The 14,325-nt window shown below is 51.2% G+C and overlaps 1 protein-coding gene across 1 annotated transcript in view; it reads left to right on the top strand.

Moving 5' to 3' along the window:
* Positions 1-14,325, top strand: part of LOC140387312 (uncharacterized) — a 404,134-nt gene that overhangs the window by 107,035 nt on the left and 282,774 nt on the right. Inside the window, exons 8-11 of the mRNA XM_072470241.1 lie at positions 3,819-3,962; positions 4,998-5,142; positions 6,658-6,750; positions 11,612-11,757. Of these exons, the coding sequence (XP_072326342.1) occupies positions 3,819-3,962; positions 4,998-5,142; positions 6,658-6,750; positions 11,612-11,757 (528 nt within the window). The remainder of the gene's footprint in view (positions 1-3,818; positions 3,963-4,997; positions 5,143-6,657; positions 6,751-11,611; positions 11,758-14,325) is intronic.

The raw sequence follows: 14,325 nt of genomic DNA, 5'->3' as shown, positions 1-14,325 counted from the left end.
AGTGTCCAAAAAGGTTAAGTGGGGGTTACTGGGATACGGGGATTGGGTAGATACGTGGGCTTGAGTAGGGTGCTCTTTGTAAGGGCCGGTGCAGACTCGATGGGCCGAATAGCCTCCTTCTACACTGTAAATTCTATGATTCTGTAAAAGTGGCCATCCAGCATTATGTCGCAATTCCGAATGGCTCTCGGGTGGGACCAGGAACCACAGCCACCTCCGGTTACACCTGCTGAGTGCACACATTTCACGTTAAATTCTGCCCTTTCGAAGTCCCTAGTCTGGATACTAGCCTGTCACTCACTCCCATAGTTACAGCTGAAAGTAAACCATTCTTCCACCCCGTGCCTGCGTGGGTTTCCTCCGGGTGCTCCGGGCTCCTCCCACAGTCCAAAGACGTGCAGGTTAGGTGGATTGGTCATGATAAATTGCCCTTAGTGACCAAACAGGTTAGGAGGGGTTATTGGGTTACGGGGATAGAGTGGAAGTGAGGGTTTAAGTGGGTCGGTGCAGACTCGATGGGCCGAATGGCCTCCTTCTGCACTGTATGTTCTGTGTTCTGTGTTCTAAACCGTGAGGACTCCTTCCAATATGTTGCAATGTGAATTTTCTTCCATGTCAGTTACTTCAATACATTAAACAGCTGTACTGCAATTACCTCGAGATACCAATTTTTCCCATTTAATAAAAAAAACAGTACATTAAAATCAAGGCATATAATTAAGATATTTCTCAATTTTTTAAATTACAGATGTATCTTTATTGAGCTACAGTGCTTCCAGGTTCGACTGAAAATTAGAGAGGATCTTTAATGCTGAGATATCAGAGTCAGACAGACTGGCAGAGGATCAGGAATTCATTTCTGGGCACAAAATTGTAATCTCGGGCGAGATTCTCCGACCCCCCGCCGGGTCGGAGAATCGCCGGGGGCTGGCGTGAATCCCGCCCCCGCCAGTTGCCGAAGTCTCCGGCACCTGAGATTCGGCGGGGGCCGGTATCGCGCCGCGCCGGTTGGCGCCCCGCTCGATTCTCTGGCCCGCATGGGCCGAAGTCCCGCTGCTAAAATGCCTGTCCCGCCGGCGTAAATTAAACCACCTACCTTACCGGCGGGACACGGCGGCGCGGGCGGGGTCCGGCGTCCTGGGGGTGGGGGGCGCGCGGGGCGATCTGGCCCCGGGGGGGGGGTGCCCCCACGGTGGCCTGGCCCGCGATCAGGGCCCACCGATCCGCGGGCGGGCCTGTGCCGTGGGGGCACTCTTTCCCTTCCGCCTCCGCCACGGTCTCCACCATGGCGGAGGCGGAAGAGACTCCTGCGCATGAGCCGCCCGGAGATGTCATTTCCGCGCTAGCTGGCGGGGCACCAAAGGCCTTTTCCGCCAGCTGGCGGGGCGGAAATTCGTCCGGCGCCGACCTAACCCCTTAAGGTTGGGGCTTGGCCCCCAAAGATGCGGAGCATTCCGCACCTTTGGGGCGGCACGATGCCCGTCTGACTTGCGCCGTTTTGGGCGCCAGTCGGCGGACATCGCGCCGTTTCCGGAGAATTTCGCCCCTCATTCTCTCTGCACCCAGTTTAGTATTTATATATTCGCTGAAAAACAATGGGCGAGATTCTCTGATCTCCCCCGCGGCGTTTCATGGCGGTGCGAGGTGACCTTAAGTTGTCCGAGGGTGGGTTAATCTGGACCCGCTGCCCTCAATGTGATTTCCCATTGAATCCCCCCCACTCTGTCAGGAAACCTGTGGTGGGACTGCGCCGTCGGCAGCTGTTAAAATCCCACCAGCGTGAACATCTCACCCAAAATATTGTGGTTTGTGTAAGCTCCTCTCTGGTGCCTTTTTAATAAAGGATCCTGTCGCAATCACTCATGTTTTATGCATGCCTCATTGAACTGGACAATTCTCAGTTAGAAAAACAGACCTGTGTTCTTGAAATGCAAATTGAATTGTTTTGAATCTTTCATGCGATGCGGGTGTTGCTAATAAGGCCCAAATTGCCCTTGAGGAGGAGGTGCTGAGCCGCCTTCCTGAACCGCTGCATTCCATGTGGTGTAGGTACACCCACCGTGCTGTTAGGGAGGGAGTTTCAGGGTTTTGACCAAGCGACAGTGAAGGAACGGCCGTTATATTTCCAAGTCAGGATGGTGAGTAACTTAAATGGAATCTCCAGGTGGTGGCATTGCCTCGTATGAGCTGGCCTCGTCCTTCTAGATGGCATTGGTCGTTTGGAAAGTTCTATCAAAGGAGCCTTGGTGAGTTCCTGCGTCTTGTAGAAGGTACACACGGCTGTTACTGTGCATCAGTGGTGGAGGGAATGAATGTTTGTGGAAGGGGTGCCAATCAAGCGGGGCTGTTTGGTTCTCGATGATGTCAAGCTTCTTGAGTGGTGTTGTAACTGCACACATCCAGGCAAGTGGAGCGTATTCCACTACACTCCTGACTTGTGCCTTGTAGATGGTGGACAGGCTTTGGGGGGAGTCAGGAGGTGAGTTACTCTCCGCAGGATTCCCAGCCTCTCACCTATTCCCAGCACACATTTGGAAGCAAGTTTGAAACTGTTGCTGGTACCAGATTATAAATGGAAAAGGTCTGTCAGTAAACCTGTTGCTTACTTCCATCTTAACAGGATGTTGACAGGTGTAATTAGCAAATGGATTTGGACGGAGTACAGTTGATGGTTACGGGTTTGAACCAAATTCAGATTTTTACTGTCATGTAATGACCTCTCCTTTGATACTTCCATCATATTCCCTCACCCTGTTTGGAACTAATAGCCCCATATCCCCTTTTCCAATCAGAATTATTCCACTTACTAGTCCACTTCACAATACTACCAACCTTTACTAAAGATATTGCCTAAATGTCCCAGATTCCTTTATTGTCCATAAGCCAATGTTCCACAGTCAACAGATAATTACAGCAAAAATCCTCGGGTGGAATTCTCCAGCCTTACCCGGGACGGGTTATTCCGTGGGGGAGGTGGTTCTCCTTCGGCACCCAGCGACATCTTCTTCCCAGCGAAGTCGATGGCGATTTACATTCCTCCCCCGTGCCTTTGTCGGGGAACCCAAGCCAGGTGTCGACTTCAGCGAGACTGGAACATCCCACCTGCGGCAGGACTGGAGAATCCCGCCCATAGAATCTTACAGCAGAGGAGAAGGCCGTTGGGCCTCTGTGCCCGTGCCAGCTCTTTGACATTTACCCTATGCCCTTGCTCATCCCCTGCAACCTTGCAGATGACCCCCCCGCTCCAACTATTTAAGCAGTTCCCTTTTGAAAGTTACTGCTCAATCTGCTTGCTGGCTCACGATTCCCTCCAAATGTACCTGCACCTCAGGGACTGCGGCGGTTCAAGAAGGCAGCTCACCACCACCCTCTCAAGGGCAATTAGTGATGGGCGGCAGCACGATGGTGCAGTGGTTAGCACTGCTGCCTCACATCGTCGAGGTCCCGGGTTCGATCCCGGCCCCGGGTCACTGTCCGTGCGGAGTTTGCACATTCTCCCCGTGTCTGCGTGGGTTTCACCCCCACAACCCAAAATGTGCAGGGTAGGTGGATTGGCCACGCTAAATTGCCCCTTAATTGTAAAAAAATGAATTGGGTACGCTAAATTTAAAAAAGAAATCAATGATGGGCAATAAATGCTGACCTTGCCAACAACACCCACATTGCATGATCAAGTAAAGAAGGACGTTTCAGAAGGTTCAGCCTTTTTGAAAGTGTACCTCCTCAGCCTGCACTGTGTCTAGCTGCGATATTACTCTCGGAGCTGACTCCACTGCACCTCTTCTTGCTTTTGTGGGACTCGTTCTTTTACACTTCAGCTTCGGGATACAACATGACGGGACCGGCAATGACTGCGAGCCCATCGGGAAAAGGCCTTTCATCATGTCGCCGCAGCTCCTGTACGACACCAGCCCACTCACCTGGTCTCGCTGCAGCAGGGAATACATCACCCGCTTTCTCGAGTAAGTGCCTCCCTCCTTGGGTCGTGTGCTATGTTGGGTGTAGGTTGAAGGATCTGTTCAATGTGCTCCTGTTTGGGAACCGAGAGGGAGAACTACAAGAGCTTGCTTGGTGTTTTTCGACAAACCCATGGAGTTATTGAAGCTGTTTCTTCATTTGCACTTGTGCATTCTGCCATCGCCCATAACTAGTGAGGCACCCTTCATGCAGTGAACTGTTGTAGACGGAGGCAAAGACTCCACAAGAGGCCAGGCTGTCAGGGTACAACTTTCTTTATTACACACTAGTCACAACATCGCTCCTCTCCATACCCCGCAGGATCTCCCTCCTCGACCTGCTCCCAGGTCAGGCTTTATATCCTGTGGGGAGCTCCTCCAATGTGGAGGAAGCCCCGCCCCCTCATCGCCTGGGTAGCTCACACTCTGAGGTGTCGGAGGGGAATCGGATGCAGTACAAGTTCTGTCCCTGTAGGGGGTGGTAACATGAACGAGAGAGGGAACATTGAGAAACCATCTCTTAGCCCAACCCGGTGACCCGCTGAACACATCATGATGACTTCAGCTCAGATCGCCAGTCAGTAATAAGCTGGCTGATCCCAGTTGAGGGGGTGTTGGAGGGTGGGGGAACTAAATTGCCACAATTATGGACCTTCTCATTTGTGGAAACTCATTTAGAATTCCTGCTCCTGATCCGTTGCTGCAGGCTTTAGGCGAGGTCAGACCCAGAGATGCGGCCCATCATAGTCGGATAGTATGTTGGCAATCGCAGTCTCAGCTTGCACACAAGGAGCGGCAGCTGGTTAGGTGCAGGATAGTGAGTGGCCCACGTCATCTCCTGCATCCGGGGGACACCAGCCGCTTCAGTGGAAACGAGATGAAAATTGGGCATCAGCCTTTTGCGTTTTGAAACCGTAAGAATGAATGGTTGATTTGGATTATTTCCCTTCTCGTGCCCCCCAGTTATCACTAAAGCCACTCCCGTTCCTTTGTGTTTTATTGATACGCCTTTATTTGATTTTATCTCGTTGCCACTTCCAGCCGCGGTTGGGGCCTCTGTCTGGACGATCTGCCCATCAAGGAAGCTGTTGAATTGCCCGCAGTGGCACCGGGAGTGTTGTATGACGTCAATCACCAGTGTCGGCTGCAGTACGGAGCCCAATCTGTGTTCTGCGACAACATGGACGTAAGTCCTTTGCAATTCCAAAAATCATGATCTGAACCTAGTTCTGGGATTAGGTAATTAGTGCCAGTCGAAAGGGCACAAAGCCCTGTGTGGTTTAGAACCCGATATAAAAGATGAGGAAAGTCTTGTATTTATAGATGCAAAGTGTTTCCCGGCCAATACTCCTGAAGTGCAGGACGCGATTTTCCCAAAAGGGAACAAAGTCCCCTAGTGAGCACGTGTAGTCGCATGTTTCCCGGCGCTCGCAATACCGAGAAACACGTGGCTATTCAACTCGACTCGCATTGAATAAGGGGCCTGAACAGCGAATGCACAAAGGCCCGTTTTGTACATGGAGAGCTCCATTCGCCAGAACTCCGCAGTGTAGCGAGAGATCGGGACGCCATATTTAAATGGCACCCCGATCTCTGAGACCCAGAAAGAATCCCCAACCTCCCCCCTATGCCCAAACGCAACGTGAGAGGGTCCCCGGCCTCCTCCCGTACCACCCCAGGCGGGCAAGCTCAGCCCAATTACACGCATGCAAAAATGCCAGCTTGGCACCCTGGCAGTGCCCCTACCAGTGCCACCCAGGCACTTTGACAATTCCAGGCTGGAACCCAGGTGACACTGCCAGGATGCCCAGCTGGCACTGGGAGGGTGCCTGGGTGGCGCCAGTGCACCAAAGGACATGGAGCTTGGAGACCCCCATGAGTGCCATTCTGTGTGTGGGGATCAGTACCAATGGCACTCGCCCAAGGTTAGGCAAAGGGGTTGATTCCCAAAACCTCGGGTATCTCGGGAATCGGCACATTAGAGTAAGGCTAGCTTCCTTGCTTTAACATGCAGATTTTCGAAAACGTGATCCCGCCCATTGTGGGCGGAATTCACCTCGCAACGTCTCGCGAGATCGCGTTGGACCTTGTGAGGCCTTGCAAGTCGGGTAGACCTCGGGAGCGGGGTCTCCCGGCTTTCAACGACCACGCTGCCCCATGGCAAGCTGCCTTTCTGGTGCAGTTGTGGCCGTTGGATTGCGCCCGCAGTCACGGCTGCAATATAGGAAATTGTGATTTTAGTTGAGGGATAAATATCGGCCAGCCCACCAGGGTGAACTCCCTAGCTTGTCTTCAGAATAATGCCATGGGGTCTTTCACACCCGCACGGGAAGGTATTTGGGGCGTCAACTTAACACCTCATCCAAAACACAGCACCTCTGACAGTGTAGCACTCCCTCGGCACTGGATTACATTGTCAACACGGAATTTGTGCCTTTTTTGCCGTTCCGGCTCCATTTGGTCTCAACACAGGGCCCCAAAACCTGGTGCAAAGTCTCCAGCATGGACGTTGTACTGGGGGATGGGAGGGAGTGGGGATACGCAGGAGGGCAGCTAGGGTTGAGTAATACCGTAAATCCCTTGAGCATCCTCTGTTAACACTTCTCTGCCCTCTCTGGGGAGAAGTGAGTGTTTCTCTGGACTCTCATAAAATTGTGAGTTGCTGCTTTGAGTGTAATAATTGCCTGTGTCTCGCTGACAGAGTGTCTGCAACACGCTGTGGTGCACCGTTGGCAATACTTGCCACTCCAAGCTGGATGCTGCTGTGGATGGTACCAAATGTGGAGAGAACAAGGTAACGTTTGCAACCACATTTTTTTTTTTATAAATGTTTTATTGAAATTTTTTTCCCAAACAACAATTTTTCCCCTCTTACAAAGCAAACGCAACAATAACAATACAGAAATGTTAAACAATACACAAGTAACAAAACCCCTTTATCTTTGACCTAAACTAAACCCCCCCCCTCCCCCTGGGTTGCTGCTGCTGGTCATCTGTCTTCCCTCTAACGTTCCCCTAGGTAGTCGAGAAATGGCTGCCACCGCCTGGTGAACCCTTGAGCCGATCCTCTCAGGGCAAACTTTATCTGCTCCAGTTTAATGAACCCCGCCATATCATTTACCCAGGCCTCCAGTCCGGGGGGTTTCGCCTCCTTCCACATGAGTAGGATCCTGCGCCGGGCTACTAGGGACGCAAAGGCCACAACGTCGGCCTCTTTCGCCTCCTGCACTCCCGGCTCTTCCGCAACTCCAAATAGAGCTAACCCCCAGCCTGGTTTGACCCGGGCCTTCACCACCCGCGAAATCACTCCCGTCACTCCCTTCCAATACCCTTCCAGTGCCGGGCATGCCCAAAACATATGTGCGTGGTTTGCCGGGCTCCCGCCACACCTCCCACATTTGTCCTCCACTCCAAAGAACCTGCTCAATCTTGCTCCCGTTATGTGTGCTCTATGTAGCACCTTAAATTGAATCAGGCTAAGCCTGGCGCATGAGGAAGAGGAATTTACCCTGCTTAGGGCATCAGCCCACATACCCTCCTCTATCTCCTCCCCTAGTTCTTCTTCCCACTTTCCTTTTAGTTCGCCCACCGACTCCTCCCCCTCTTCCCTCATCGCTCGGTAAATCTCTGACACCTTGCCCTCTCCGACCCACACCCCTGAAAGCACCCTGTCCTGTATCCCCTGTGTCGGGAGCAACGGAAATTCCCTCACCTGTTGTCTAGTAAATGCCCTCACCTGAATATATCTCAAGAAATTTCCCCGGGGCAACTTATACTTTTCCTCCAATGCTCCCAAGCTCGCAAAAGTCCCATCTATAAATAAATCTCCCACCCTCCTAATTCCCAACTGGAACCAGCTCTGAAATCCTCCATCCATTCTTCCTGGGGCGAACCTATGGTTGTTCCTGATTGGGGACCCCACCAGGGCTCCCAGCACCCCTCTCTGTCGCCTCCACTGTCCCCAGATATTCAATGTTGCCGCCACCACCGGGTTCGTGGTAAACTTTTTAGGTGAGATCGGTAGCGGCGCCGTCACCAGCGCCTCTAAACTCGTCCCTTTACAGGACTTTCTCTCCAGTCTTTCCCACGCCGCTCCCTCACCCTCCATCATCCATTTACGTATCATTGCCACATTGGCGGCCCAATAGTAATCGCCCAAGTTCGGTCGTGCCAATCCTCCTCTGTCCCTACTACGCTGAAGGAACCCCCTCCTTACTCTCGGAACTTTCCCTGCCCACACGAAGCTCGTGATGCTCCTGTCTATTTTATTAAAAAAGGTCTTAGTGATTAGTATAGGGAGACATTGAAATACAAATAAGAACCTCGGGAGGACCATCATCTTAATTGCTTGCACCCTGCCCGCCAGCGATAGAGGCTGCATGTCCCACCTCTTGAAGTCCTCCTCCATTTGTTCTACCAACCGTGTCAGATTAAGTCTGTGCAAGGTTCCCCAGCTCCTAGCGATCTGAATCCCCAGGTATCGGAAGTTTCTTTCCACTTTCCTTAGAGGCAAGCCTTCTATCTCTCTACTCTGGTCCCCTGGATGTATCACAAATAATTCACTCTTCCCCATGTTTAGCCTATACCCCGAGAAATCCCCGAACCCCCTCAAAATTCGCATAACCTCTATCATTCCCCCCGCTGGGTCCGACACGTATAACAATAGGTCATCCGCATATAACGAGACTCGGTGTTCTTCTCCCCCTCTAATCACCCCTCTCCATTTCCTGGAGTCTCTCAACGCCATGGCCAGAGGTTCAATTGCCAACGCGAACAACAATGGAGACAGCGTGCATCCCTGTCTTGTTCCCCTATATAGTCGGAAATACTCCGATCTATGTCGACCTGTAACTACGCTTGCCGTTGGAGCCCCATAAAGAAGTCTAACCCAGCTAATAAACCCGTTCCCAAACCCAAACCTCCTTAACACTTCCCATAAATACTCCCACTCCACCCTATCAAATGCCTTCTCTGCGTCCATTGCCGCCACTATCTCTGCCTCCCCCTCCACTGGGGGCATCATTATCACCCCTAATAGTCGTCGCACGTTAACATTCAGTTGTCTCCCTTTTACGAACTCTGTCTGGTCTTCGTGCACCACCCCCGGGACACAGTCCTCTATCCTCGATGCCAGTACCTTTGCCAACAATTTGGCGTCCACGTTCAACAATGAAATGGGTCTATAGGACCCGCACTGCAACGGATCTTTATCCCTCTTCAAAATTAACGATATCGTCGCCTCCGACATCGTCGAGGGTAGAGTCCCCCCTTTCCTGGCCTCATTGAACGTCCTCACCATCAACGGGGCCAACAAGTCCACATATTTTCTGTAATACTCCACCGGGAACCCGTCTGGTCCTGGGGCCTTCCCTGCTTGCATGCTTCCCAGTCCCTTAATAACCTCGTCCACCCCAATCGGTGCCCCCAGGCCTACCACCCCCCGCTCCTCCACTTTCGGGAACCTCAATTGGTCCAGGAACTGCCGCATCCCCTCCTCTCCCTCTGGGGGTTGAGACCTATACAGTTCCTCATAGAAGGTCTTGAACACCTCATTTATCTTTCCTGCCCTTCGCACCGTGTCTCCCCTTTCGTCTCTAATTCCTCCTATCTCCCTCGCTGCTGCCCTCTTTTGCAATTGATGAGCCAACAGGCGACTAGCCTTTTCCCCATATTCATACCTCCTCCCCTGTGCCTTCCTCCACAGTACCTCCGCCTTTCTGGTGGTCAGAAGGTCAAATTCCGTCTGGAGTCGTCTCCTCTCCCTGTACAATTCCTCCTCCGGGGTCTCTGCAAATTCCCTATCCACCCTTAAAATCTCCCCCAGTAATCTTTCCCTTTCCTTGGCCTCTGTTTTCCTTTTGTGGGCCCCAATGGAGATCAGCTGTTTGCAACCACATTAACCTCTTTCATTGATTAGAAACTTCCAACCCAATCAAGAGGGTGAGCAATGTCTGGCTGTGTTTTATGTTACTCGCAAATTAATTGGCCATTAGGTTGCACCAAGTTGGCCAATCCACCTGTTTCTATGGAAGGTCGGTGAAGGAAATTAAGAGCATAACAACATCATACAAAGAAATGCAGAGGAAAAGGTAGTGTAGGTCTGGCTCACTTTGATATGTTGGCCCCTGATGCTCCCGAGGCCTGGGTACGAACACCCGCACCTGGGAGAGCTCACCATGGCACCATTTAGCAGTGTCGACACAAACATGGACCAGGCGTAACGCACCGGGCGGATCTCCCAGGCCATCGGAGACACCGAGATTCTGAGTAGGGTGGTACACTGGCATTCCCGCTGCCAGCTGGGCACCTTGGCACTGCTAGCCTGGAGCCTTGGCAGTGTCACCTGGGCAGGGGCAGTGCTAGGGTGCCAGGCTAGCAGTGCCAAGGTGCTTGGGTGCCAGGTTGCCCATGCCAGGCATCAGGCCTGGGGGTGCCCTACCCTTATGAGGTGGTGAGGGGGGGGGCTTGAGGACCCCTAAGAGGTGCATTGGGGCATTAAGGAGGTCCCGAGGCTATAGTGGGGTGCTGAAAGGGGGGAGGGGGGCGAGAATCGGGGTGGCATTTAACACCCTGCTTAATGCGTGCAAAAGGGGACTCTTTTCCCCCCCCATTCAATGGCACCCTATAAACTATTTTCTAAATGGGAAAGGCTTTGGAAATCTTAAGAACAAGACACTGAGGAGTCCTTGTTCACAATCCTCTTAAGGTTAATGTGGAGGTTCAGTCGGCAGTTAAGGAGGCAAATGCAATGTTAGCATTCATGTCGAGAGGGCTAGAATATAAGAGCAGGGATGTATTGCTGAGGCTGTATAAGGCTCTGGTCAGACCCCATTTGGAGTATTGTGAGCAGTTTTGGGCCCTGTATCTAAGGAAGGATGTGCTGGCCTTGGAAAGGGTCCAGAGGAGGTTCACAAGAATGATCCCTGGAATGAAGAGATTGTCGTAGGAGGAATGTTTGAGGACTCTGGGTCTGTACTCAGAGTTTAGAAGCGCAGAGATGCAGACATCAAAAACCGAAGAAAGCTTCCCATCACCCTGGACTGACTAACGCAAAATGGTCAACAACATTCTGAGATATTGTGGAGGTGCTGGCAAGAGAGCTAAAAATGTCACAGTAGATAGTGTGGGTTGATTTTGTGTAATTGGGGCAAAGGTGCAGTGGGGTAAAATTCGATTTTACAATATCCACTCCCAGGGTTTCAAGGATTTGTAAAGCAGCATTCTTTTCTCTAAAGCTGGGTCAGAGTACACAAGATCAGTTTTGTATCGCTGTTCCCCTCCGGTTCTACCTCTTATTCAGCCCGATTTTCATCGCTTCCCCCAACTGCGGTCAGCTGCCTGGGCCTAAGTTCTGAATTCCCTCCCTAAACCTCACTCTCCTTCTTTAAGATGCTCCTTAAAACCTATCACTTTGAGCAAGCTTATGATCCCCTGTCCTAATATCTCCTTAATGTGTCTTGGATGATACTCTTGTGTTGCACTTTGCGATGCTTTACAGTGATAAAGGTGCTATATAAATGGGTGTTTTGGTTGTATCTGAGTTGGGAGTCTACGGTGCCAGCAACGGAGACAACAATACATTTCCACTTTTAACAATTCCTACTTTGATGAGAAGGAAATCTAATATCCGACAGTAACTCCACCTCTTCCTGCAGTGGTGCTTCGATGGAGATTGCATATCCACAGAGCAGCGGCCCGAGAGTACAAATGGAAACTGGGGAGTCTGGGGTTCTTGGTCCCCTTGCAGTCGAACCTGCAGCGCAGGAATACAGAGCGCAGAGAGACACTGCAACAATCCAACGTAAGTAAGGTTTTATGATTCTCCTGGGTGTCTTGGCTAGCGGCCATTAGCTTCTACTGGTATCAGTCAATGCTGCTCCAAACGTATCAGTTTTCCAAGTCCATGCTCCAATGTTGTGTCAAGTTCTCAGTCATTGAGACAGAATGGAGACCCTGGGGGAAGGGCAGACCTGGATTATTTCCTTTACATTCGAGGAAAAGCTCAGACCTTTTCAGCTCCATGAGAGGCAACTGAGAGTAGATCTTGAAGAAGTGAATAGGATCAGAAATTGGATTAGAAAGGTAGATGTGGAGCATTACTTCAACAATAGGGACAAATAAAAGACAGCGTTAGGCATGTGTCAGGAAGTCTTTACACAAAGAATATTAACACATGGATTGAGTGCAGCGCTGGGACCAGTTAAGAAGCAATTAGATGTTGTAATCAGAGGACTATGCGGAACCTGAAAGGACACGGACCTCTCGTTAGCATTGTTCACATGTCCTTATGAATGTGAAGCTGTGCACTGATTCACCGACCTACTCTGAAGTATCAGCTCTGGCTCAGTTGGTAACTTGAGTCAGTAGATGGTGGATTCAAGCCCCACTTCAGAGTATGTAATGCAGGCTCCGTACTGTACTATCAGCGAGGGCACGATCCAGATCGCGACGTCTCACAAAATCTTGTTCGACCTTGCGAGGCGGTCCCGGCGTTGCAAATCTCACTTCGATCCCGGCCCCGGGTCACTGTCCGTGTGGAGTTTGCACATTCTCCCCGTGTCTGCGTGGGTCTCAGCCCCACAACAGAGTTCCTCAAAAGGTAAGAAGGAGGGCAAGGTTCGATCTTTAGAAGATGCCCTTTGATGATGAGGGCGTGACCCCTTCTAGGATCAAACCCCCCCCCTCCTCTTCTGACCTAATCGCCCGCACCCTCTGGTCCCCACCCTGGAGCACCAAAGCCTAAGTCCCTAGATTGCCTGCTCCAGGATCGATAACGACTTTGCCTCCCCCCCCCCATTACTCAGCCCGATGACTCAATGACACACCTCCCCCTATTTTCTATTCCGCCAGTGATTTTGTTTAGGCTCAGCGACTGAACTTTGATTAAATGGACTGTGAGATCAAGATTGGCTGCTTTTCTCTGGAGTTTATAAAGTGAGTGACCCAAACATCCACCTTACCCAACCATAACATTTCATGGATAATTAATTGTGAATTCAACAGAATCCAACAGCGTTGTTGCCTTGTCATCTAAGAATTACTGGATGTTTTGTCCCCCCTCATTTCTGCTGCTCGTAAACTATAAGCAGTTTACTGACTTATCAGTTTGTTTGACTGTATGGTTCCATTTATAACTCTTGTCATGTTAGCAAAGTCAGCAGCTGCGTTTCTGTGGTATGGCAGCAACAGTTGCCCATCTGACACTGCTCTGGTTTCCAAGGTAACAGCAGGAAAGTAAATAAGTGATATTTTCCAGGCAGCGTAATTCTGGTAAACTTAAAAAAAACACAGGGAGGAGGCACTGGATGCACTACGACGCTGTAACATGCTCAAGAGGGTTATAACTCCCGTGATTATTCTGCTTGAGCCATTATTAATGAATCCCAGCGATATGGGCCAGCCATTCAATTGTCCTCATCTGATGTTCTTTTCGTTGACTATTTCTTGACTTCAAGAAGCTCATCTCTCAGCTGCTCCTGGTCTGGGCTGTGAGACCCCGGAGCTGTCTTCGCAATATGTGCCTTCCATGAAGCTTTCACCGCCATCGCTGTTCACACTGAGCCCAATCGCGACTAGACATCTATTCTGACTGTAAACCGTGGCGATCGGTATCATTGGATTGAATTGCCAGCTCAAGCTGTCAATGTGTCATCGCTTTGTAATGTGTTGCTTTCCTTTTTTTTAATGTTTGAGGAGTCTAGAACTAGAGGGCGTAGGTTTAAGGTGAGAGGGGAGAGATACAAAAGAGACCAGAGGGGAAATTATTTCACACAGAGAGTGGTGAGTGTCTGGAACGAGCTGCCAGAGGCAGTGGGAGAGGCAAATACAATTTTTTCCTTTGAAAACAGTTAAACAGTTACATTGGCAGGGTGGGTACAGAGGGGTATGGGCCAAATGTGGGCAAGTGGGACTAGCTTAGTGATAGAAACTGGGCGGCATGGACAAGCTGGGCCGAATGGCCTGTTTCCATGCTGTAAACATCTACGACTCTATTCTATCAGAATCTCTTTATTGGGCTCCACTTGAGTTCATCATTCAATATTGGCGAGACATCGGGTTAAATATTGGGGGCGATTCTCCAATATTGGGCCCAAGTGTTCGCGCCGTCGTGAACGCCGTCGCGTTTCACGACGGCGCGAACCGGGCCCGGGTATGACAGATTCTGGCCCCCACAAGGGGCCAGCACGGCGCTGGAGCGGTTCACGCCGCTCCAGCCTCCTTACACGGTGCCAAATGTGCGCCGCGCCAACCCGCACATGCGCGGGGGACCTCTTTAGCGCGCCGGCCCTGACTCAACATGGCGTCGGTGTTCAGGGGACAGCCGCGCCAGGAAGTAGGCCCGGGAGGGGGAGAGGCCAGCCCGCCGATT

The sequence above is a fragment of the Scyliorhinus torazame genome, chromosome 12 (genome assembly GCF_047496885.1).
Source record: "Scyliorhinus torazame isolate Kashiwa2021f chromosome 12, sScyTor2.1, whole genome shotgun sequence".
NCBI classification, from domain to species: domain Eukaryota; kingdom Metazoa; phylum Chordata; class Chondrichthyes; order Carcharhiniformes; family Scyliorhinidae; genus Scyliorhinus; species Scyliorhinus torazame.
This window is presented reverse-complemented; position numbering and strand designations above follow the sequence as displayed.